The 26,130-nt window shown below is 41.0% G+C and overlaps 1 protein-coding gene across 2 annotated transcripts in view; it reads right to left on the reverse strand.

Moving 5' to 3' along the window:
* The window catches only part of PPIL2 (peptidylprolyl isomerase like 2), a 112,079-nt gene that overhangs the window by 41,312 nt on the left and 44,637 nt on the right, over nucleotides 1–26,130 (reverse strand). For both annotated transcript variants that reach the window (XM_077835094.1, XM_077835093.1), the window contains 4 exons: nucleotides 21,826–21,901; nucleotides 20,609–20,769; nucleotides 18,001–18,076; nucleotides 13,541–13,647 (listed from right to left, as the gene is read on the reverse strand). In XM_077835094.1, coding sequence (XP_077691220.1) covers nucleotides 13,541–13,647; nucleotides 18,001–18,076; nucleotides 20,609–20,769; nucleotides 21,826–21,901 — 420 coding nt within the window. The remainder of the gene's footprint in view (nucleotides 1–13,540; nucleotides 13,648–18,000; nucleotides 18,077–20,608; nucleotides 20,770–21,825; nucleotides 21,902–26,130) is intronic.

A 26,130-nucleotide genomic window follows, 5' to 3' on the forward strand; every position in this document is an offset into this window, starting at 1 on the left:
CTTAGCCAGTTATGTTAAATACATTGCATATTTCTCCTTTGCTTTTACATTGTGAATGAAAGATATTTATCCTCAATCATGGCATTCAAACACCACTTAGTAAAAGACTACAGCACAGATGACCTCTGATACTCCAAATACTTGTCTTTCCTTTATCAATAGTTTCTTTTTTCTGCAGTGCCAGGATGGAATCCATGATAAGTAGAGAAACAGCCTCTCTTAGTTTGGACATGCTTTCCTCCCTCAGTTGTAAATTATGGAAATACTATGAATCCTATTTCATAGAAGCAGGTCTTAAATAAGCTGAGCTGTAATAGGCTTTAGAAATATTCTTATTGCGCTCTGCATGTGATAATAAGCCCCCAGCATGAGCACAAGACTCTGTAAATTAGCAGAGATAAGCTTTCAAGAGTTGGAACCTCTTTCTGAATAAAACTGATGCATTTAGCATTGCCTTAACCAAGTATGGCTCATCTGTAATGTTGCTCTGAGAACTCACCAGTGACAGAGGCAAGACTCAGGGCAAGTCTACACTACTGTGCTACATTGGTGCAGCTGCGTCTTTGTAGCGCCTCTGGTGAAGATGCGCTATGCTATGGGAAAACGTTCTCCCATCAGCATAATTACTCCACCACGGTGAGAAGCGGAAGCTATGTTGGCGGGAGAGAGGGCTTTTTCACACCCTTGAGCAAAGTAAGTCATACCGACTTAGGCTGTAGCGTAGACCTGCCCTCAGTCATGAACATAAAACTTATAAAACATTATTACAAAAATAAGGCACGCTCGCACATTCTACAAATAAAATTATATATATATATATATATACACACACACACACGGTGTAAAGGTTGAATGATCTCTCCGATCCCTCTCCCAAAGAGAAACTGTGCTACAGTACAGCCTCAGTTATCTAAATCTCAATAGTCTAAAACTCCCTGTTACCTGGAAACAGGGTCATGTTCCACATTGTCTATGAATTACACTGAAATTTCCCGTGATTAGCCACGCATTCTTTGTCCTTCATGACATCTGGATAATCAAGGCTGTACTGTATTTCCTCTTAAGTCTACCCAACATATAGAAAATGAAGCAGCCAGCTACAGCGGAAGACAAACTAGCTAGTCTTAATTCAATCTAATGCTACCTCTGATCTCAGCCTTGCAGTGTAGCTTATTATTAGATTAAAATATCTGTTTTATGACAGAATGATACTTTATCATATATTTGTGCAACATCCTGAGGGCAGCTTATGTCATACATAACCAATAATTTCAAACAGGAATGTCTATATATATGTTTCAGTGTTTATAGTACATCTAAAGCCTTTTTTGAAGTTATATACACAGTTTAAAAAAATATGCTTGTAAAATTTGACCAAGGAAGAATCATTTGTGTGTAACAGAAAATACCATACTAGAGAGTGCTATATTAGAATCAAGAATGGAGAAGCTATGGATCATGAAAAATGCCTGTAAGGACAAAACAAGCACAGAGGTTTTTGCACTTTTAAAAAGAAAAAAATCCTTTCTGAATCAGAAATTGAATTGGCAGCTTTTAGCCGAAGGCAGTACTCCCTCAGGAGAACCAAAAAACTCTTTGGAGAGAGACAGTTAATTAGTTCTCTTGGGGGGCATAAGGCAACCTGTAATTAAATTTTTAAGAAAATGAAATTAGCTGAAAGTTGAAGCCCTGCAGGGAATACGGAATTTAGTGCCAAACTGTTTTAAACCAATAATCAACGCACAGAATGTTGATAAGACACTTGCTACATAAATTAGGTATTTACTTTGAAAAACATGCTCTGTAAAATATAGGTGAAAAATACTTTTTCTGCTAATGAATTTTTTATTCACAGCAGGACCTGTGATGACCCATCTCTCTGAATGGATTTCCAGTTATTATATCTGTTCTCAGAAACTAGGTGTGTGTGTGCAGCTATATAAGAACCATTTACTGCAGGGTTTTCTTTAAATAATTGCTACCAAACTGGTTCCCATGGCACCTCATGCATCATACAACAGACATACACTTCCGCAGGTAAACAGTATCTTAGCAACACTACTGTTACCATTTATGGTGGGCTTTTTTGTACAGGAACCAATAAAAGGTTTTCATTAGCAGACACTAGTTTCAATCATGTGGCGGACCCTAATGCTTAACTTGTTTTTTCAAAAACTACTGATAATCACAGCTTGAAGCCTGTGGTGATAATTGGGCCACAAACGTACCCGAGTTGTGAATTTAATTGTAAGAAGTGAGTGAAAGTTCATAAAGTGTCACTAATAACTGTTTTATAACAACAAACACTGATGGGAAAAGATACAAAAGGGAGATGGAAAGCCTGAATTAGTCCAAACAAAAAGTCTTACTGATATAACTCAAGGACTGTGTTAAGATCATGTTTGGTAAATAAGAAAAATATAGAACCAGAACTCAGTGGTTGACGTGTCAACAAATTGATGTGTCAGACACTAGGCTTAACTGGTGGGCAAAAATAACGAGCGGATGATCTATTGCCCCCATCACTCCGTCTTGGTACCCTTAAAGTGTCTTTGGGGATGGGGGCAAATTGGCTAGTGGAGCAAGCTTTACCATCAGGGCTGCCACACAAGGCCTTCATCATCTTGATCCTTTCCTAACCAGACCAGGACAGAGAGAGGGACCAAAAGACATTGCCACCTCTGCTGATTCCAGCTGAATCGCAAGCCCCACCTGTGATGAAACGGGATCAGACTTTAAACAGCAACAACAGCTCCAGCCAGGGCTGTCCTTAGGCATGCACAGAATATGCAGCTGCGTAGAACACCACGTAATTTGCGGCACCACATTTCGTAGTGCCCTAGGCAGCTGCATTCTGCGTGTGCAGCGCTGGCTCCAGCAGCCAGCCCCATCCCCCACCCTGCCCCCATTCGACCCCTTCCCCCAAGCCCTGCTCTTCCCACCCCTGCTCTGGATTTCCCAGGCCTAACAACTCAGATTGTGTTTGGACCACAAAAATGAGTCAACATGTGGCCCATCTGCATGCTCTCCCTGACCCTTGGGAAGGGTATACTCTTCTTTTCCAAACTCTGACCAGCATCTTTAGCAACCTCCCTGCTTACAGTAAAATGAGTCTTATCCCTAGAGACTAACCTCTCTCTCCGTATATTTTGTGAGATGCCTGCATTTGCCCGTGGGTTGAAAATTCCCTCCCAAAACAAGCATTGATCTCTTATCAAGATTCCCATCCCAAAGGATTTGAAGGCTGACTGCCCTAGAAACTGATCTGATTGCTTCCCTTGCTAGCTGGCAGGGAACAGGTGCATCTGATGTGGAAATGGAGATTTCATTTCTTTCAAAAGATGTTTAGTCTCAGCTTACCTAAGTGTCTGCAAACTAGATGCTGTCGTGGCACATACTGACTGCTGTCACTGCACCACCCACCTACAGGGCCTGGCGGGATTTCAGCATGAGAAAAACTGGTTGTTCCTAAGAAAGAGCATGCAAAAATGTAACACTGACAAAAGATGGACAGTGACATTACAAGCAAGGGGAAAATGCTAGAAAAAAAGAAAAAGGAAAAACACATTTTTTAAAATCTGAAGTCCTACTAAAAGAGCAAGTTAAATAACATAATACCTTATAAATACTGACTGATCATATTTTACTTTTCTCATTGGCAAAAGCATAGATGTAAACCAGGCAAAACCCATCTGTCTTATTGGACCCAGAGACTTGAGGGATAAGACTAACCAAGCCAAGTTACTCTCTCAGTTTGCAGCTTTCCTTTCTCATCAGCAAAAATGGGCTGCTATCTTTTAAAAAGTCATTCTTATTGGACAGTTAAGTAGCCAATTAGAAATAGATTAGAAATATGCTGTGCCCCTGTTGCCAAGATACAGCAGAAGGGAAAAGAACTGGGGCTTCTAAGTTGTTGCTATGACTGCAAGCAAAAAGGCTTTACTATGTGAAGAGCAAATAATTTCAAAACGTTCCATCCCTTCAGGATCTGCATGCATCTTAAAAAGAAATTCCACACTAAGCAGTCACAAGCCGTCATTCACACAACTGTAAAATTTCTTTTACGGCTAATTCCGCCACTCCAGTTATTTGTTTTTGTCTTCCTAAAGCTGTGGCTGTCCTGTAGCGGCTGCATTGAACTGCACAGCCACAAAACATGCTCATTAATGATTTGTGTCCAGGCAGTAATAATTTGAAATAATGAGAAGTTGGTTCTGTGAATTAAATTCTATTCTTTACATTGCAGCTTTCATCTTATCATTCCAATGCCAGAATCCCTCTACTAAGAAGCATGAACTGGTGAAATAAATTTTTCAGACTTCAAACTAAGCTTGCAATTTTTCAGGTTTTATTTATTTATTTATTTTTTAATACAAGGCAGATTTTGTTTTGCTTTTGGAGGTTTTATTTAGTTAAGGCATTTCTGCCCATGAAGTATTTCACCAAGGTTATTCTCCTGCATCACTTCTTTACAAGAAACATAATGGGGTGACTGGAAATGTCTAAACTGGGCTCTCCCTCTCACTGTCCCCACTACTCTCTGAAGATCAGACATGTTTACTGTAGCTGCTCCTCTGCATAGCCCTTGAATCTTAATGCTCTCTCTCTGCTGCAGGGAGTACTGTCTCTGACAGGAACTCAGCGTTACTCAGTGGAACTCATCATGGGATGTCCTACAGGATAGGTGGGTTTTTAAATACATCTATTCACCACAGCCTGCAAGCCTTCTCATCCTATTCAGTGCTGTGATAAACAGATTGGCTATGGTGACAGAGAAGAATGACAGCTCCATGTTTGTTTTTTAAATAGGAATGAGGCAGGGCTTACGGTTCAGGTAAATTACATGGTGGTCTCACCAAAATCTTATCAATCCAATCACACACAGTGGGCAGATGCCTTGAGGTCAACATACTGACTAAAATGATGAGAACAGTGACGTTCCAATGAGGTGAGATGACATATACAAGGGGAAAACATCAGACAGGGCATCCTAAAGTAGAGCATTTCACCAGGCTCACAGTGATACATGGAGATTCAAACAAACAGAAAGCATCTTAGATAACGAAACTGTATCAAGCAGTTACCTAATTTGGCTACTTACAGCTACAGTAGCTCTTTAAAAACAACAGCAGAAGAACTAACATTCTCTCATCACACAAAAAACCTGTTATTTTAAATTGCTATTTAGCACTTGCTAAAAGCATTTTTTTAAAAAATAAATCAGAATTTCAGTTGACAGCTAAATTTCACTTTTCAAAAACATTTCTTCGAAGTGCTACCATTAAGGAATATGATCTAAAATGATTAAGTAGCAAGCACAGTTTACAGCAGGCATCTGTAGAACAATTCATAGCCCAGTTTTGTCTGTCACTCGAGAGTAAAACAGCGATTGATTAGTTTAGATAAACACAATCTAAGGTAAACAGGGCATCTAATTCGCTAACCTAAAATTTGTCAGTTTTACTCACTAGCTCTCCAGAAGCAGAGAATTTGTTCCTACTACAGTCAGTGTTTCCTTCTGTTCTAACTTTTATTTGCTGTGTTAAAGAAACAAATGCACAAGTCATGTGATCATTAGGAGCTTGAGTAGCTCTAAGATACTACTCCACTGTGCTGTGTGCTCTGTAAAATGTTACTGATACTGACAGAGACAGCAAATCAGACACAGCACACATTTGGTATGGTTTAAATGTCAACCACAACTTTCTTCAACTATTTGAGCAAGCATCAGTAAGTGAAAAGATTTAGAGCATAACAGCTCTTCAGGCAGTTTCTTGGCGATACTGCAGTCCAATCACTGGCCATACAGACTCCACCTTAGAAGGGGAAGCTACCTTAGCATTCACTTCCAATTGAAGCCATAAGGCTCTGGTAATAGCCAATAACTCCAAATCAACGTGTCCTCATCAGAGGACTCAAGACCCAAGCAAGGGATGCCTCCAGCAGAACACAACATTGAAGGGGAACAGTTTTGTCATGCTCACCATTGCAGGTCTCAGCCCTGTTCTCCGGACTGGGGATCACTGAGTGACCCCTTCTATCTTAGCACACCTGCCCCACAAAACTAAAGCATAGAACATACACAAATATAAACAGTGATCAACCCAACAGAAGCTTGTCAGGTGCTCTGGGGAACGCAAAAAATCCTGACTGAACATGCATATCTGCAGGATGGGAAAGTTCTTTTGCAATTCCAACAGGTGACCACTGAAAACCAAAGCATACCAGGAGACCCGAAACAGACATCCAGAGCTCAAATAGACCATCCCACCAGGATGCGTACATGAGGAAAAAAGGATTGGCCTGAGTGCATCTCTCTGCCCCAGCGTAGAATTAAATACCTCCCTTTAAAAAAGGGAGGGAAGGACAATCCCTTTGAAGTAATGGGAGATCAGCCCATACGGGGGACAGCTATGGCCCCCAGAGATGGGAAGGGCCCCTCCACTATTCCTGTCAGTCCCAGATTTAGGAGGAGCAAAACAAAGCAGCACAAACAACATGCAACAGCAATCCTATTGTGACGCATAGAACAAGTTACAGCAGCTAAATGAACAGTTTGCCAATAATATTTGTTGAGAAGATCATTCTCCTCCTCCAACCCCAATCATGGATACTATATTCACAAAGTTCAAAGCATTTTACACATTAGCATCCAACTTACTTCAAAAGGAGGAAGAAACCATTTGGGAAATACAGTTTATCAAAGAACTATGGAAAGTTACGAGATTCCCTCATCACGAAGAAGGGCAGGTTGATTTATCGGCCAACATAGCACTCTGGAGGGAACATTCCACTTCTGAAATCAACACAGCCTACTAGGAAATGTTTCCTCTAATTGCTTTTATACCTGAGGGCTGACAGGATTTTTTTTTTTGTTTAAAGCTTAAAAACTGCAAGCTGTAGTTGCTTTTACCCTAAGTTGTTTTATCGGTTAACAACAACACAGGTATAGAAATGAGAAATAAGTCATTTATAGCCCCCTTGGGCAGCATTCTATTTAGCCATTGCAACAATATTACAAGCTAGGCAGGATACTCTGACATCAACAAGACATTTACCAGAGAGCGCAAAGTGATGAAGCTGAGACACAGAAAATGGGTATCATGGTTACTGAAATCAGCTAGAATAAAAATTAGATTCCAGAGGAATTGGAGAGCATGATCATGCAACAAGGTCAAAGAAATTTTAAAACAAATCTCTTCTTTTCTACTGGAAATGGATGAGAAGTGTCTGAGCATCTGATCTTCGAAATGGTCCATCTCTAGTGGATAGAAGATTTACAAGAAAAAGAGCTAAATTACAAATAATTTGAAGCTCAAAATTATACACACATTCATGTGCATCTGCAAACTGAAGTGACAAAAGGTACATCACTGTTTAAAAATCTGGACCCAAGTGACTTGGTCACGGTCACACCACAAGTCAGTATCAGAGCCAAGCACTCAGGCATATTTGATGGGTCAGATGGTACCAAAAGAGCTAAAGATCAGTGTTTGCAGAATAATGGCTCCTCTTCAGATAGTCAAGATGTCATCATTAAGCAGAGCTGCTAGGCTCCAGCAAGAGCCTAAAATCCATTTACATGGTGAAAGAGAGAGATATGAAATTAGTCTCTCCCTCTTTTATTCTATGTTATCTCCAAACCTCCCTAACAATAGAAAACTAAACTGAAAAAAAGTATGAACCTGCAAAAATGGCTACAGCTAGGAATGACTATTAAATGACCAATACTGTGTGTTTTTCTACTAAATCACATTCCATATTCTTTGCTTATATGAGAAATTGCCCAGAAACAGAGCAATTAGAGATGGAAGGAATTTTACTGTAGATAACTAGTCTGTCCCTTTGGTTTGGGCTTTGCACTAATGGCAATTTGCATATAAGTGCTTTACACTTCCCTATCCCCAATAAAAAATACTTGAACATCATACACCTTTAAGGGGGGAGGCAGGTACTTTTATCCCTTTTTAAAGATGAAGATCCAGAAACCAAAGGCCTGATTTTCAGCCCGTTCTCAAACAGGACCCCCTTTTTGACCTCGTAGTTTAGATTATTTGGACGGCCGCATCCCAAAATATATAAGTGGCCTAAACTGTGCCTGTAAATGATTTGAGGCTCAAAATTATACACACATTTATGCGCATCTGCAAACTGAAGTGATAAAAAGTACATCACTGTTTAAAAATCTGGATCCAAGTGACTTTGCCAAAGTCATGCAGCAAGTCAATGTCAGAACCAAGCACTCAGGGTCTCCTGGCTTTCAGTCCCAGGCTCAATCCATTGCTGCTTTTCTAGTTCTTCTTCCAATTTAATTTGAAACATTTCCAGGGATGAGGCTTCTGCTACTTCCCTTGGGAGACTATTCCACAATCTAGTAATTATGCATGCATTGATATAATTACCAATACAATAGAATCCATTTTAAATGAGACACCCTGGTTGTTGGTCTATTGTCTTGACTAAAGAAGCAACCACAAGTTGGGGCAAAAATTGGGGATTGGTTCTGCTTTGAGCAGGGGGTTGGACTAGATGACCTCTGAGGTCCCTTCTAACCCTGATATATGATTCTATGATTCTATAAGAAAAAAACCCTATACTAAACAAAAATAGAAGAAGAATACTGAAATCCACTGCATTTCATCTTTATTTCTTCATATTATCTTTGGTTAGCAATTTTTTACATTGTAAGACTAAAGCTAAGAATTTAACACCTGGTTAAACACTAGCAAATCCTGTGCAGTAGCCGAATGCATCTCCACTAAGTAGAATTAATGTTCCAGTTAAGCAGCATTTATTGGAAATACAGTATCCCTAGACTAATTCAGCTCCCTGGCACATGTCCCAATAAAAGTGACCATCTGATTAAGTGTGTCTCCACAAAGTGGAACATGCTGTATCTGAATGAAAAAGACAGGGAGGAAAATAGTGACAGAATAAGCAACAGGAATGCCCTTATGCTGTAAAGAGAACAGTATTGCATCTCTGCTCATTTAAGGCATTTAAAATCAACAGAAAGGTCAGCTTATCTCCAGAAATATTTTTTACTGCTTTTCTTCAGTTCAGTAAGTTATATGTCAAACAACATCTTTGCCATTCTGGAACCCACGTAAAGTTTTACAGAGATCTTGACAAGCGATCTCAGATGCACACAGGAAATTTTGGATTCCAATCTTATTGCACGCTCTGTTTCTGAAGCCCATCACAGCATAAGTGATTATTTCAATCACAATGCAATATTGATTTCCCTCACTTGGATCAATACAAAACATTTCTTGGTTAGCTTTATGCTGCCAGGCAGAATCTCATCACCATCAATCTTACTGATTAGCAACTTGCACACCATTTTGGTATATGTGCATTACTGTATTGTTTTAAGACACAAAAATAACTAATTAAAAAACTTCATGTGTGTCAGAAGAACCCCAACACCAGCTAATCTTATGATCTCGGAGATAAGAGAACAGCAGATGTGCTGTTTCAGCAAGAGGCCTTTACCTCAAAATCTTCAACTTTAGCCCACTGGATTATTTTAAAATGAAATTTCAGTGTTGCAGTATTACCTACAGAGAGATAACAAATACGTATTTTATAGCAACTTTGAGCCTCTGTGCTAAGCTCACAGGCTTCTCAAGTTCTGGGTGGGAAGGAGCAACAGATATTGCACTTTGCAGAGATGTGCACCTCACCCAAACAGTACAGGCACTGCTGATGTTCATCACAGCTAGAGAAGAAGCAAGTGTAGGAGATGCAATCCATGAATCCCAGGACTCTAGACATAGCCCCAGAGCCAGCGAGGGGCTCCCCAACTGTGGGGAAAGAAATACTCTATGGTAACTATAAGTTTTAACTACTAAGCTAAGATATATAACAATTTACAAATATTTTCTTTTGCAGGTTATACAACGGAGTGAAGGTGGACACGATTCCAACTCAGGCCAAGCAGCGACAAGAAGGAACGGGAGAGGCGTCAACCCGTACCACCCCTTATACCCTGAGTTGGAAGCACAAGGAAAGCTACTGTGCAAGGTGTGGCCAATAGACACTGTTTTAAAGAATTTCTGGACTCGGGTGCCTGGTGTGCATGAGTACCCCACATGTGGAATATGTACAGGGACGAGCACTCAAAGAAGAATTAAAGACTGTCATGATGCATATGAATTAAGGCAGCACAGGAAACCTTCATTTTGGTATTTCCCAACTTCTGAATGCTTGACTTCGCAATCATAAATAGTTTTTACCTTGTATTTTAGTGTGTAATATATACATATTTTATGTTCTCAGAGCAGCAATTAGTCTCCTATTTAGCTCACTACTATTTTACTAATACATGCATAGCTTTACATAGTGTCTCTCTGCTGCCAAAAGGTTGCTTAATCTGCACATATTTAATCAACGCAAAGAAATAAAAGAAACAGATGGTCATAGGCCAGTGTTTGATCAGGCTTGGCTGTGCGTAACAGTACACATTTGCAATATGCATATAAGAAAACACTGACTTGAAAGGGACATACATAAGGACATGTATGGAAAAATAAAGAAACATGTTAGGCACCATATTGGGAATGCTATAAAGGGAACTAGACACAGACTATTGAGGACTGAGACATAATGGTTGCTCAAGTGCTCTAAGGAACCATATTGATCAACATGGGAATGGCTTCGCTCAGCATGCATTAGATAGGAATCAGTTTCGTAACACCTGACAAAATAAACGATTCAACACACAGTCTGCTCACTCTGTTGCTGCCCCTAAACAGTGCTGTATGGCCATCATCTGCTTTTCATCACTACATAGTGCTATTCAATGTTTAAGAGCAAGAAAGCCACCTTTGTCATTGAACAGGGTGACAGACCTATAGATTAATCATGGCGTGACATGCTGCTGTGATGCTTCCCACATCATGGTGATGCATCTCTCACTCATCACCACTACTGTTTGGCAGAAAGGAGGATAAACGGAGCTTGGTGTATTTGTTGCATTCTCATTTTCCACGTCTCCAGCCCTGCACACTGCCTGCTAGGCAATGAAATGGAAGCTCTGGTCATATTTTTGGACTCCACAATAGCTGCTTGAAGCTTCTGAGTCACTGGCTAAATATCACTATTCTACAGTTATAGTGGTCACCAGAAGCAACGTCTAGAGTAAGCCCGAAAAATATTTCCCATTATAATCTCCTAATTCACATGCTTAGAACTTTCCAAAGTACCATTTGGGCTGAAATTTTCCAAGTTTGGTGTCTGCCTACAAATCAAAAATTTTTTAAAAACTTTGAGTGTAATCCCTTCAGTTGAGTTCTGGAAGAGCGAGACAATATTGTTTGTGTTTGTTTTAAAAAACAGAGCTGAGGAGGGAGTGGGGTTGGGGAGAAAGCTACTTTTTGCAACTTGGTACAGAAAATATTCAGTGATGTCACACTCTGCCAATTTTACTACAAGTCTTGCTATATTTGTGATTCTGATAACCCTGGGTCCTGGAATCAGATAAATATAGGGTTGTCTCAGCTTTCATTTTTTTAAAACAGTGAATTTCTACCCTCTTGGCTGTAGGTTAAAAAAAAGCCTGAAAACGTGAACTGTAGAGACTTGGACACCCAGAAGGTAAATAAACCCCCGAAGTTATTTTATAAAATCACATGACATTTTGGAATCTGACTCAAAGTTTTGAATGCCTGGGGTTGGCAAAGCTGTATTGTCTCTATTGAGGATTAGTGCTTCCACTTGGTATAAAGGAAGATGGCAGCACAGCCCACTGAATAGGGCATTCATCTAGGAGACCTGGGTTCTGTCCCTGGTTCTGCCACTCACATGCTGGGTAACCCTGAGCAAGTCATGCTCTCCTCTCTGCGCCTCTCTTTCCCATCCCCGCTTTGTCTGTCCTGTCTGTTTAGATTATATAAGCTCTTTGGAGTAGAGTCTCTCTCATATTATGGTCATGGTCCTGCAATGTGTGTAACTCTACACCTCAGCAGTCCCATTGAAGCTAATGGTATTCCCACAGTGTATAAAGTTAAACATGTGTGCAAGTCTTTGCATAACTGGGGCTCATATATTTGTACAATGCCTAGCTCTCAGTCAGGTGCCAACTCTCAGTTAGGGCCTGTAAGGACTACCGTAATACACAAATATTAATTTAAGACTGACATTAAAGCATTAGAAAGTTATGCACTGACCATGTAATGCAGGACATTTCCTTAATGTTCCTGGTTCACACTTACACATATATACACTATGTATTCATAACTAGCTACGGGCTAGATTTTGCCAATTCATTCATGTGGAGTCGTCAAGCCCGATATTGAGTGTAAACCTATTGATTCCAATGGCACTATTTGTGATGTAAGATATTACTCAACAAAAGCCTGGCAAAATTTGGCCCAAGTTTACTCTTCTCATTGGCTCTAAGAACTCGAGCTCTGCTGGTGAAACTTGAAAGCTCTACAAGCCAAACAGCTGCTTAGCAAGAAGTCTGCAAGCACAGCTGGTGAAGCTGGAGAGAAGATATGCAGCTATTAGCTTATAAAATTCACACTCTGAACAGCTCTAGAATTTTTCCTTTTGCTTCTCTCTCCTTTTTTCTTTTAAAAAGGAGAAGAACTTTTATAAAAGCTATTCACACAAAGCAGAGATTGCACAATTAAAATCACAGTTTGGAAATGCACGGCAATGTTACCTAGTCCATTTTGCACATACTTACTAGTTATCTGATTAAATGTATAGCATAATATCTTACCATTTCTATCAAACTCTATTCTCTATAAAGACAGGATGTATAACACAGCTGAGTAACCAGTGCTATTGGAACCTTCGCTTTTGTATATCTTGGTTTTATCATTTCAACCATGCAACTTCAATGTTACATTAGTGCAGCTTATCACATTTAATAATAGAAACAATACTTTGGACTAATGTGGCATTTTAATGTGATGATCTCAAAGTGCTTTACAAAAATGGGCAATAATTATTATGACCATTTTTCAAACAGGTAGTGCTGAGGCACAAAGAGGCTAAGTGTCTTGCCCAAAGCACACAGACAAAGTCAACAGCAGAGTCAAGAATATAAGCAAGGTCTCTTGACTCCCCTCCCTTCTTAAAGTCGAGATGGCGTGTTCAACTGCAAATAGGAAGGGAGATATCCATAAGATAATTTCTATATTAAGATGCAGTCCATGCTATGAAAGAGTTTGAGAATCTCCGTTCTACCGTTTGATTTTTAATTTTGCTTTAATTATTTTCTAATTTCTCCACAGACTTGCATTAGCTGACTTCGAAGACCCTGACTATCTCTACTCCTGTGTTACTCTGAAGGGCCACGAACGATGCAAGAGCCTTCTCCTCCACAGCTCATGCCATCAGGAACTGCTTTTCCTTTCCGCTCTCACCCTCTTGAGTCTCAGATTCTCTTAGAATTTCACATTTTAAAAGTTAAAAAGATCACTGAGTATATACTGCTTGCATTGTTTCACTATTCGGAGCTCCAACCCCTGTTCTATTCATAATCTAGAGTTACATTACAAGACTGAATCTAGGTAGCATACTGTACCATATCACAGTGCAACTCCAAGTTCAGGTCTCCTTTATTAGTGTGCAGTCGTACATAACCTTTTTTCTTCACATACTGGTATCGCACAACATCCTCCTCAATGGCAGCTGCCTCAAAGCAAAGGTAAAAATTAGCACTTTTGAAATTTCTTCATTAACCTTTAGAAGCTATCTGCAAACAAATCACTAGATCCCTATTAGATGATATCCTCCCCATGGACTTAGGGCCCTCACATATGGTAATGTACAAATCATCAGATGGCAATCTCACATTAATCATCCTACGCCACAAAATTTTCATTCTAGAAAGCCACAACTTGTCTAGAGCCAACAATGTGGTCTGTATTTTAAGCGTCAGGTAACCCTGAATATTACACACTGTAATTTTCCAGTAGTATCTACTAATTATGGGTATTATTTTGAAACCAAATTGCTTCTTGCCAAATTAGAAACCATGCAGGTAGTCATCAGCCAACCACAAATTGTTGACATATGAAGACCTGAACTGATGGAGCCATGTCACTACTGGAAAGTCAAACCAAAGGCTCACTTCAAGAGACTTATTTCTTTTGTGTCAAAGAAACTCCATTTCTATCAATATTTCTAGATACCCAAATCTGTCTCCAAAGCATAGAAAATAAAACTAGGGAAAGATACAGGAATTCACGCTAAGTAAAGAAAATTACTTTGGTAAATATGCAGTTAGAGTACTGGCTTCAGGCTTTAACTAAGTGTACTTGATAGTCTGAAATCTTTAATCCCAAGAGTAAGAGCTCTACCTTTCATTTTAAACACTAATTGCCAAGTCACTTAACACTGAAATTAAAACATTGAGTGCATTTTTGTTTAAGCTAGAGGACGAAAGGAAAGAATTACTGTTTAAAATGCATCTTTGGCAAGAAATAGAACCTTGAATAGCAGTAAGTCAAAAGCTGCCAGACAGCATGCAGTTTTTTAAGATATAATTTTAACCAATACCAAGAGGTTTTTAAGCCAAAAGACAGTAAACGTTTTACATGAGAGGAGATCAAGTTTCATTGCTAACTTGCATATATGTGCATCCCATTTTGTGGTCCATAGGCATATGAAATACCTCATTAATTTTAGTTCAATATCTACATACTTACCATTCAGAGCTAAAACTAAATTCACAATTGCTACATTATTTTGGAATGAATTCACTGGAAAAAACAGCTGCCTACCTTTTCGTAACTATTGTTCAAGATGTGTTGCTCATGTCCATTCCGTTCTAGGTGTGTGCGTGCCCATGTGCACAGTCATCGGAGATTTTTGCCTTAGGGTACCCATGGCGTCAGCTGGGGCACCCTCCTGAGTGCTATGCACTTTGTGAACACTCTTGGGGGTTACGAGAGTCCGAAGGGCAGTGCCATGAATTGGAAATGGAGGAACTCAAAATGGAGGAATTGTCTTTGTCCAGGGAAAATGGAGACATGGAAATATGCATCCTTCAAGACAAGGGCGGCATACTAGTCTCCCGGATCCAGGGAGGAGATGATGGAGGCCAGGGAAACCATGCAGAACTTCAACTTTTTGAGGTGCTTGTTGAGGCGTCGCAGGTCCAAGTTGGGTCTGAGGCCCCATTTCGCTTTTGGGATTAGGAAATCATCTGAGTAGAATCCTTTCAACCCTCTTCTCCTGAGGGACCTCCTCTACTACTCCCATTCTGAGGTTGTCTACCTCCTGGGTGAGGAGTTGCTTGTGAGAAGGGTCCCTGAAGAGGAATGAGGAAGGGGGGTCGGAGGGAGGGTCAGCCAAGAACTGCAGGCTGTAGCCCGAAGATATGTCAAGCACCCAACAGTCTGAAGTCAGCCATGAACAGGTCAACCGTGCAGCCGTGCGTCCATGAGCTCGGAGAAGAGCCCTGCTCCTTCAAATGGGAGGTCCTGTAGTGTGGTCTGCATCTCCTGGGATAACCCACAAGACTGTAACCAAGCGCTGCGCCTCACTACCACCGCAGAGGTGACAACCCTGGCCGCCGAGTCAGTAGCCTCCCAGGCCATCTGGAGGGCACCTTTCGCCATCACTTTGCCTTTCTCCTCTGAATAGGCGAACTCCTGGGCTTGGTCCTGTGGAAGAGCCTCCTTTAATTTACTAAGGGAGTCCCACAGATTAAAACTGTATCTGACTAACAGGACCTGGTGGTTAGACACCCGAAATTGCAGGATGGCTGTTGAATAAATCTTTCTGCCAAATAAGTCCAGTCTCTTGGTGTCTTTGTTTTTCAGCATGCCACTCACCTGTCCCTTTCATTAACAGCGGACACAACCAATGACCCAGCTGGAGGGTGTGTATTTAGCTATTCAAATCCCTTTACAGGGACAAAATACTACTTTTCCGCCTTCTTAGAAGTGGGCGGAATGGCAGAGGGGGTCTGCCACAGCAATTTTGCAATCATAAGAACCCCTGAGTGGACAGGCAGCGCGATCTGGGCAGGGATGGTGGAGGATATGACATTAAAAAGGTCATCTGACTCCTCCATCAACTCCTCAATCTCCAGGTTTAAATCAGTAGCCACCCTCTTAGGAGGGCCTGGTGCTCCTTAAAGTCGTGGATGGGACTGCCAGTTTGGGAGGGGCCCGCCACCGCTTCCTCTGGAGACAACGATGACAACTGCACTGCAGGGGGAGAGGCAGGTTCCCCTTCCCTCTCTAAGGATTGCTCTTGAGGCGTAGGAGCCTGCTGTGCTGCCCCCACATCAGATTCTGCACCCTGCTCTGACTCCGGTGCTGGTGGTGGTTTGTCCCAGGCAGCCAGGAAGGAATGGTGGGAGTACGGGACCAACATCATCAGCACGCCCCAAAGATTCCAGTATGGCCATTGAGCAGGCCACTGTCCCTGCTGCCACGCTGCTATCGCAGATGCCATGCCGGTCTTGTGGGTCGGTGGTGAGTCACCTTTTCTTGGCGAGGGACTGAACTCCTGCTCCGACTTGGACCCTTGCCCCTCCGGTGACCAGGCTGGAGCAGTGGAAGCTTGAGTTTGCCGACTGACCCTCATTGGTGACTGGTGAGAAGAGGGTGAGGATCGGTGCCTGTCCTACGAGCGGTACCAGGGAGATGGAGACCAGTGCCACAATGGGGAGCAATCCCGTACTGGTGGGGGCTTGACGCTTGGGAGATCGACCAGGCGATAGCGACCTGCACCATGGCGATCTCTGACAGGGGGCTTGCCGGTACCAATGGTACAGGGACCGGTGCCTCGATTCCGGTGTCCCATACCTCGGTGGGGAGAGCATAGCATAGCATAGCATCAGGGACCTGGGTCTTCTGGCCAGAGACGGAGGTTGTGGGAACGGGGTCCTCGGCCGTGGTGATGGGGACTTATGCCTGCGGTCCGAGGATGCTCCACTTCCCTATGGGGCGGTCCCATGACTGGGTTGCCTTTGGACGGCGGGTCCTTAGCCGAGTCCAGCACTTGGCGCAGAGGCAGCTGACTTACTGGGTCTTTAGCCGCTGAAGCCGCTTCAAGCAATGAAGGCCCTAGGAGGAGCCGGGATGCCCTGCTTCTCCCAGGAGTCAGAGGCAGATCCCTGGCTGGGCTAGGGGGTCTGAGCACAGCAGTACTGCCGTGAAGCTCCAGGGCAGGCATGTGGCCCGACACAGGTCCTTTGCCCAAAGCCACCTTCCCCTCTGGTGCCGGGGAAGCCCTTCTTCTTATGCCGCTTCTTAGGCACCGGCAGCGCACTCTGCACCGATACTGATGTGCCAGGAGTGGATTCCGAATGGGAGGGCTCCGACGCAGGACGAAGCACAGCCTCCAAGAGGAGGGCCCTCAAGTGGATATCCTGCTCCTACTAGGGCGAAAGTTCTTGCAGATCCTGCCCTTGTCCTTTATATGGGACTCCCCAAAGCACTTCAAACAGCTGTCACGGGGGTCACTAATAGGCATCGGCCTCTTGCATGACGAGCATGGTTTGAAGCCTGGAGAAAGGTGCATGCCCTGCTCCAGGGAGAAGTCCCAGCTGGGACTCTAACTACTAAACTAAGACTAACATTTAAACTAATGGCTAACTAAGTACCTAGAAACTATATCTACAAAGGAGATAACAACAGCTGTTAAGAACAGAAGACGAGGTGCTCCGACCAACCATCATGAGCAGTAAGAAGGAGCTGAGAAGGCATAGGGCCAGTGGCGCCTGATATATCAGCACATGAGCGCAGCACTCAAGAGGGCTGACCCTATCGATACCGTTAAGGCAAAAATCTCTGACGACTGCGTGCGTGGGCGCGCACACATCTAGAATGGAATCGACATGAGCAAGCACTCAAGGAAGAAACCAGGGCTATAGCTGCATGTACAATACTATTCTAAGACATCATATACTGACTAGTTAACAATGCATTCTTGCAGTCCTCTCAAAAGTATGTATACAGGACAACATACTTTACACCAGTATATTTGATTAAAATACACTTTGTTAATGATCGGTATCTACAGTACCTGCTTCATGTGTTGTTTCTGGGGCCATGGCAGTGGATGTGAAGGAAGCACTTACTGTCCCTGTAGAATAGTGAGCCTGTACAAAAGATTAAAAATTCAGCAGAGTTAACATTACAAAAACTGGAGGAAAGAGATGCACCTGCACTCTGCCCTCAAATCCATCTAATTAATTTTGATGTACGTACACACACAGTGAAATAACAAGCTACCTATATAATAGCAGTCGTAGTAATTAATAAGAAATAATAATAATACAGCTGGAGGGAATAATGGAAGCAATTAGTCAGCTACTGTCAAAGCAACTCCAGTTCTATTAATTGTTAAAAGGAGATCAGAAGTCCATCTACTCATCGGGTAAATTCCTGGCCTCATGGATAAAATGGATGTTTTTTTTCGTTGTCTTCAGTGGAGCCAATATTTTACCCCTAAGCTCTCCAATGGATTTAAATACCAGTACTTTTCTAAGTGCCCTGCTAGAATGAATTAACTGTCGGTTTTAGCTTCTCATTCCCACCAGGCCTTCAGATAGACTGTGGTGAAGACTGTCTTATAAACAGTAATTAGATACATTTGTGTTTTTTTAAGTGTTACCAGAGCAATGTTTCCTAAAGTATTTGCCGCATTTCCAATGTCTTTGCAGTACTACAAAGCTGGGCTCTAAAGATCTTGAAAAAGAAACTATCCCGTTGAACAATACATATACTGCTTTCCTTTTCTTAACTAACAGTTGCTAAACTAAATAATAAGATCTGGCAGGTTGCTATACTACGTGGCACAGCCTACATTCTCCCCCCCCAAAAGGGACAGCAGGGTTTAATAACGCTTTGGAAAACATACATCGGCTTTCTTGGTTCCTCTTCTGCAGATGCACAAGTGCTGCAGTTTTAAGCGTGTCTGATACTGCTGTGATAAAATTTCATATTGACTTTTCATTTTTAGGTTATGTAATATTGGCCATGATAAAAAGAAAAAAGGTTAGATTCTGTAATTCCTTACTTAAAATATTACCACTTAATTACTAGAAGTACACAAATGTCTTCTATGTTTCCTATTTAAAGCAGACTTTCTCTTTATAAGAACTGGAGCGGAAAGAGGAGCACTACGCGGTGGTATTTCTCCATCTGTCACCTATAACATTTGCTCTGATGAATTTCTACTTAAGGCTGTCCAGACACTGAGCTCAAGGGGCTTATTGCTTCCACATCATCAGGCAAGGGTTTTCTTATCACAAGATATTTTTATATTCACAGCTGGAGATATGAAGGGAGCATTGCTGGCAAGACTTCTGTAAAACATCCTGGGTAAGTGAAATTAAAGCTTACTAAACATATGGAGGGGCTTTGGGAACACTCAGAGTGACACTTGAGCGGACATTGTCACGTGACCCCTAACATCTATAGCCCTGTTCAGAGTTTTCTTTTCTGAAAAAAAATGGAACTCCACTCATGGATCTTAAGATGTATTTGTGTTTTTAACTCAAGACCAAATAAGTAATAATATATAGCTTGTTTAAATATTTATACACACATCTGTAGATCTCAAAGCATTTTATTGAGGTAAACAATAATATCCTCATTTTACAAAGGGAAAAACAGAGGCAGGGAAATGAAGCAACATGCCCAAGATCACCTAGTGAAATCAGTGGCAGTGCTGGGTATAGAATCCAGGTTTCCTGTGTGCTCTGCCCCTTAGGCTATACTGCCTCCCACAGAAGCCAAGGGAGCTTTGCCAATTATACCAGCTGACAATCTGGTCCTGTGACATGTGGACAGTTCACCGTCCATATGATTTCATCTTTTTCCCCAAATACATTTTGTTTTTTAAAATTGTATAATTGCCTGAATAGGAACAAACAAGCCAAGACAAATCTAAGCCTTGCAGCTTCTCATATATCTAGGCTCATAAAGAGTCTAAATTGCCTCTGTTTTGTTTTTAAATCACGTGGCACACTCCTACTAACTGATGTTCATACAAGGGTAATCTAAGCACAGTGACATGTCCCAGAGAACTGTTTTAGGGAGAGGGTAACACTCAGCAATCCTGGATTCAATATGCAGATGGATTATTTCTTGACAACCATGAACACACAGTAATATGCCCCTGATAAGAGCACCTTTTACAATAATCCATTAAAAATACTGTGAAGAAGAACTGTTGAAGCTGCTTCTGGTGATTTATATATATGCCCACATCAGGAACGATTCACTTGCATTGCCCTTAAGCTGTGTTCCTTCTGCCAATGATAAATTAATTCAAAGCAAGAAATTACAAGCTGGAAGGAAAAATCTTTATCACCTAACTCACACCATGGTAATCACATCCTAAATTTAAAGAGCTCTACCTCTTATCGCACCTGATTTAAAAAATATTTTAGGCTCATTTACAAATATTTTACAAAAAGAAATCCATTGACATACACACATCACTGCATTTCTAAAGAATTGCAGTATAATTTAGCTACACCACTCATTGCCTCTGATGTATGGTAAGTTCCCATGCACCAGAAAACAGCCCTGTCTGCTCAGGTGGCGATATGGCTACTATACTGAAAAATGCCTTTTACCATTCTTCGGAAATGTAATCAGTGTCGACCTATAAATCAACTTACTGCATTCAGCTTATCCACTTTTCTCTTTTCCGGGGCCTTCATTGTAGCTGCTAGAATATCATCTCCTTTGAATTCTTTATACAGCTCCAGTAAAGTCTCTCGGGTCTCTAAATTTGTATTTTTCAGATAGTAAGATGGATCCAATTTTGCTTTTTCTTCATCTGTAAGATAGTATTAAACCACAGTTTCAGTTAAAAAGCAAGCTCTGGATCTCAAAATCATTTTGTTCCCCTTCAACTTAACAAGGCCACACATATCTCTCTAGCCAACAGAAGTTGCTCCAATAAAAGATATTACCTCACCCACCTTGTTTCTCTATAGAAGAAGAAATCTTTTTCATGGAAACTGACACACATTTTTGCTTTTGTAGAAGTGATTATGATGAATGAGTCAGCAATAAAACACAATGTGAAAAAAGTGACATCCAAGTATGGTGAGACAAATACTTTACTGGCCATGCACTAGAAAAGGGCTTGACTTTATATCCTTTCCCATTGAAAGACTCTTCAGAACAACTGGAAGCTACCTAAACTCTTATAAATCAATTTAAACCACTTGTACGGAATACTAAAAAGACAGACACTATTTTTGGATACATAATGCAAAAAAATCTGCCCTTTGTCCCCTCAGTGAATGAAACAGATCTATGGCTCATAATGCCCAAGATACATGGTGTCACAGTACAGAAGCATTTTTTTTTTGAAGTGATATAAGTCATACCTGGGTTCTGCCCTAGCATGCCTAATTTTTGCTGACAAATATTTAGAGCTGAATTTGGCTGGGGAGTGGAGGGGGTGGACAACAGGGGTAAGGAGGTTGAAGCTGGGGGTGGGAGCAGAGCCGGGGACTGAGGCTGGGGCCTCGGGTGTGGGGCCAGTAGCCGGGGTCAGGAGTGGAGCTGGGTGGCGCTCCCTCCCCACTGGGGCTGGCCAGGGCCTCAGCCACACACCCCCAGGGGAGTATGCCCCACAGTTTGGGGTCCTCTGATCTATATAATGTTAAGCACGGTGGAGACTGTCTCTTACTGTGTGTTTATACAATGTCTAGAACTATTGGTCCCAATCTCAGCTGGGGCCTCTAGGCACCATTGCATAACATTTCATAATCCCACCATCCAGTGTTTTCTTTTAAAAAATCACTCGACATTCCACAAGCTATTCTCCGGGTTTGTATATTAGGATTAGAGTTTCTTCAGCCAAGCTTTAGTTCATCCTTACCTGGGTCTGTCACCTTTAAGTTGTTTTTAACATGGAAGAAGTCGGAGACATTAAATTTGTCCAAATTGGTTGGATCCTGAAAATAAAAATAAAAAAAAGTATAAATCTTCCCAATGGAAATGAAACAGCAGGTAATAGCAAGCGTGTGTTAAATGGTGGGCTGGAAAAGACTGAACTAAACATGATACAGACAAAATTTCAGGTAAATTATACATAGAAAATAGCTATTAAAATAGCAATATCTGAAAGAGTAAAAATTCCTGATTATATTTGTTATATGACTGACATTTAGTGTTGTGTTAATTAGTAAGTACAGAACCAGTTACTAGCATAGTGTTGCTCATGAATGGACTGGGTTCCGATAACTGGTCACAGCTTGCAAACTCTGAGATTCTGATTCTAAACTGAGATTAGCCTTCCAGAGTATTAGCCAAATAAAAAGTCCAGCACCAAAGGACCAGATTATTGAAGTTCTCTAGACACCTATAGATACAAATACGTGCCCACTGGAATTTTTAAAAATACGTAGGCACCTATTTACTTCTTTAGGCAACTAAATACCTTTAAAAAAAATTTGGCCCAAGGAGGATAACATTGCAAAGAAATACAATACAATAAAAATGTCCTTCATTTTTAAATGAGAAATTTAACATTTTAAACAGGAAAGATAACTGAATTCCCATGTGGTGCAGTACGTGCTATTCATTTGCAGTGAGGTTCATTTAACGTGAGCTAATATGAGCAGGGCCTTCAGATCCACATGGATCCTATTGATCACGCAACACATTTTTTCCACAGTCTTAGAAAAAATTCACTTTCATACAACACTTTTCATACCCAAGATAACACAGACTTCTTTTAAAACAGCAGGGAGTCTGATCATAGCAGCACAGTGATTATGCGGACCAAGAAACAGGAGCTATTTGCTCTACCATACATACAGCGTCAGATATCAGACTGACTGATGTTTTTTCCACTGAATGCATCCGATGAAGTGAGCTGTAGCTCACGAAAGCTTACGCTCAAATAAATTGGGTAGTCTCTAAGGTGCCACAAGTACTCCTTTTCTTTTTGCGAATACAGACTAACATGGCTGCTACTCTGAAAGATATCAGAAGCTGTCTATTGAGAGCATACAATAGGATTGCGGTTGTTCAGCAAATCCATGACTGGGAGCAGGAGGCCACTTCTAGAGAGTATTATTAGTGTCCCTGCCCATTTTTGGAAAGTGCCGTCTGATCTTTTATTTCCACCAGGACAACTACCACCAAACATTGGAGGAGACACCCTCCATGTAATGCCTCATTTGAAGAAGAATATGTCTAAAAATATGTCTAATATGTCCAAAATCTCTTAATATCAAATCTTCCAGTAGGACTTGAACTCGTGACCTAAGAGTATTACCAACTGAGCTGTGAAGGTAGTTCAGTAGAAGTACTGAGGATAGTAATAGTACATGAAATAAAAGATAAGAGAACTGAAAGAACAGAGATCTTTTATCATGGAATACTCTGGGTTCAAAGGTAGCCAAGGTATTAAACGAATGGTTGGGGGGAGGGGAGCGGGAGAGTCACCACTTTCACACAGACACTATATTTCAAACAGCTTCCTAAGCATGGAAAGGTGGTAAATGATTAAAATGACATTAATGTTTAAAACAATTAACTCTAATTTCCATACTAATATTTTAAAAATGAATTATAAAGTTATTTCTCAGGGGTATGTCAGTAAATCAGTTTAGTGATATCTCTGTAAACTGTATAGCTAAACAAAAAACCTTGAAGCACTACACTCATTTTTAAGCCACTTAATACTAGTAGGGAGCAAATCTCACTCTGAGGGACATTAGGAGCTGAATCTGAGGTCCTTACTCCGTCTAAACTCCCACTGACTTCACAGATGTGTTAGGTCAGAAGCCTGTAATTTGCTGCACTCTGGCAGAAGATGCAGTGAATTGCAGGATTGCAGTCTTCCTTTGGGATTTGATCCGAAAAGTCACCTTGCACATGTTTTTGCCAGCACATCTTGCTAGGGTCAAGAAGCTGATCCAAGAGAAGGATAGTCACACTAGTGGATAGAAAAGGGGACCAGGAGCCAGGAGGGCTAGCCTTATTTCTGCCACTTGCTGTAAGACCGGAGGCAAATCCCTTCAGCTCTTTCTCTACCAATAAAAACACGCCTCACACACACAAAGGCTGTGAGCTTTAATCAACTTTTGTGGAGCATTTCAAAACCTAAATATCCTCAGACCAAGTATGCTCTATTAGACTGTAAGCTTTTGGGGGCAGGGACAGTTTCTTAGGCAATGTTTCGTATGGTGCAATCCTCATTTACAAGACGATGTTAAATAAGCAACAAATAAGTATCACACTGAAAACTCTATTAAGTGACCCACTCAAAGAACCAGCAAAAAAATTAATGACCTACTAGATGTGGATCTTTAAACTGTGTGGCCATGTGGCTTCCTGTACAATTTTGTTTGACCTTTAGTTAAAGTGGTTAAGACATGGGGATGCCTACTGGAGAGGCAGTATCATTCAATAATCCTTAATCTTTCCTCATAATCATCATTTCCCCCCTAAGGCTTGGCCCTTGTAAGCTCATCTTTCGAGCAAAGAGGTCACAACATCACATCAGGATATCTAATTATTCCAGGAAATTATATCTTACAGAAAATAAAGAGAGTTGTGAAGTGGTAAAGGTTGCTTGAGGAGACAAAATCTAAAATACCTTAATAAAAATACAACAGTCAAACATTCAAAAAAAATATTGCAGAATACTAGGTTAGTGACTAATACACTGACATGAATGTGAATAGTATAATTATTCAAAAAAAGTAACAAAATTACTCAAATTGTTACTTTCAATTAGAAAGTTCTCAAGATTCCATCTCTACTAAGTCAATGGTTAATACAGCAGAGCTGTGGCTTCATCTCTCATTAAATGATACAATTATGCCTTTCATTCATCCCTGAAATTGTATGCCTCCATTGGTGAATAAATCTTTAGTTTTATTGCTGGCAGTAAAACCAAAAGACATTTATGAAATCAGCCTGCATGAGTTTGCACCCTAATGACGACCCACTGGCTCGCCTGTTTGCTTCTCCCTTCCTTCCCCCCGTCAAATCATTTCTCATTATTTTTCAGTTCCACAACAGCAACTAGGATGCAGCCTCACCAAGTCATTTGATGTTGAAAAGCTAGATATTGTTTCTTTTCTTTGAGCTCTAGCATAAGAGAATGTAGCTTTTGATTTCTAGGAATAGGAAATCTGGGCGCATTTCTTAACCATCCTGGTATGCTCCTTCACTTTTGTATATAAACAAACTGTTCCAGAACAAAAAATAAGTATAACATGCCCCAGAAAAATCCAGGGGTAATTTCTGATCTCTAAATTGACATCATAGAGGGAAGTGAGGCATAAATGAAAAACAAAACAAAAAAAGCCCAGGCAAAGGCACAACTTTCAACTGCCAACAGAAAATGCAGATTGCCTGTTTTCATGCATTCCTCTAGCTACTCACAGGCTACAACGTTTACTTACAGAAAGCTATAAGCATGCCAGGACACTACAGGTGAAGAGAATAAGACAATTTACCCATTCCAGGGATCTGAAAATACATCATCATATTAATAGAGAACATAAGGATTTTACAGAAAGTCACATTTCTGCCACTCCTGCTCAAGCTTAGGGGTAAGAGTTGCTCCTGGAACAGGCTCTCTTTGTAGCAGGGAGATGGAGGGAGAAAAAGTGGCCTACAATAAAGATTAATCTGGTAACATACATTATATTCTCTTTTACAAAAGCCTCATGATTAAATTTATTTATATTTTATACATAATTTAAATAAATTTAGATATCTAGTTACTTAAGGGCCTCCATAAAGCGAAGTCTTAAGCATTCAGGATATCACAGACTCCTCAAGGTAGCTAACTTTAAAAGGTAGCATTTCACAGCCATAATACTTTTAGTTGCTTATTGGCTTAATCAGTGTGACCGCTGACACTGAGCAACTAAGGAAGAAGCCTTTATAGCCACCCACCCCTCTATATACTTCCCCTGGCTCTCCAAAACCTCATTTAACTACCTCTTCATAACTCAAGAATCACAGTATGGAATATGGTAAACAGCAAACTGCACCCTCATCTCCTTAGAGATCATAGCTGTTCTGTCTCTCTGTCCTTTGGAGTTCTAAGCATGAATGACACAAATGAGAAACCCCAAGGCCTTGTGAGCTATTCTTCATTATACTCAGGTGGGCTGTTTTATTCAAGTAGAAACCTTTAAAGATTTGATTTATACTA

Source organism: Eretmochelys imbricata, chromosome 15, assembly GCF_965152235.1.
Source record: "Eretmochelys imbricata isolate rEreImb1 chromosome 15, rEreImb1.hap1, whole genome shotgun sequence".
Lineage (NCBI taxonomy): Eukaryota > Metazoa > Chordata > Testudines > Cheloniidae > Eretmochelys > Eretmochelys imbricata.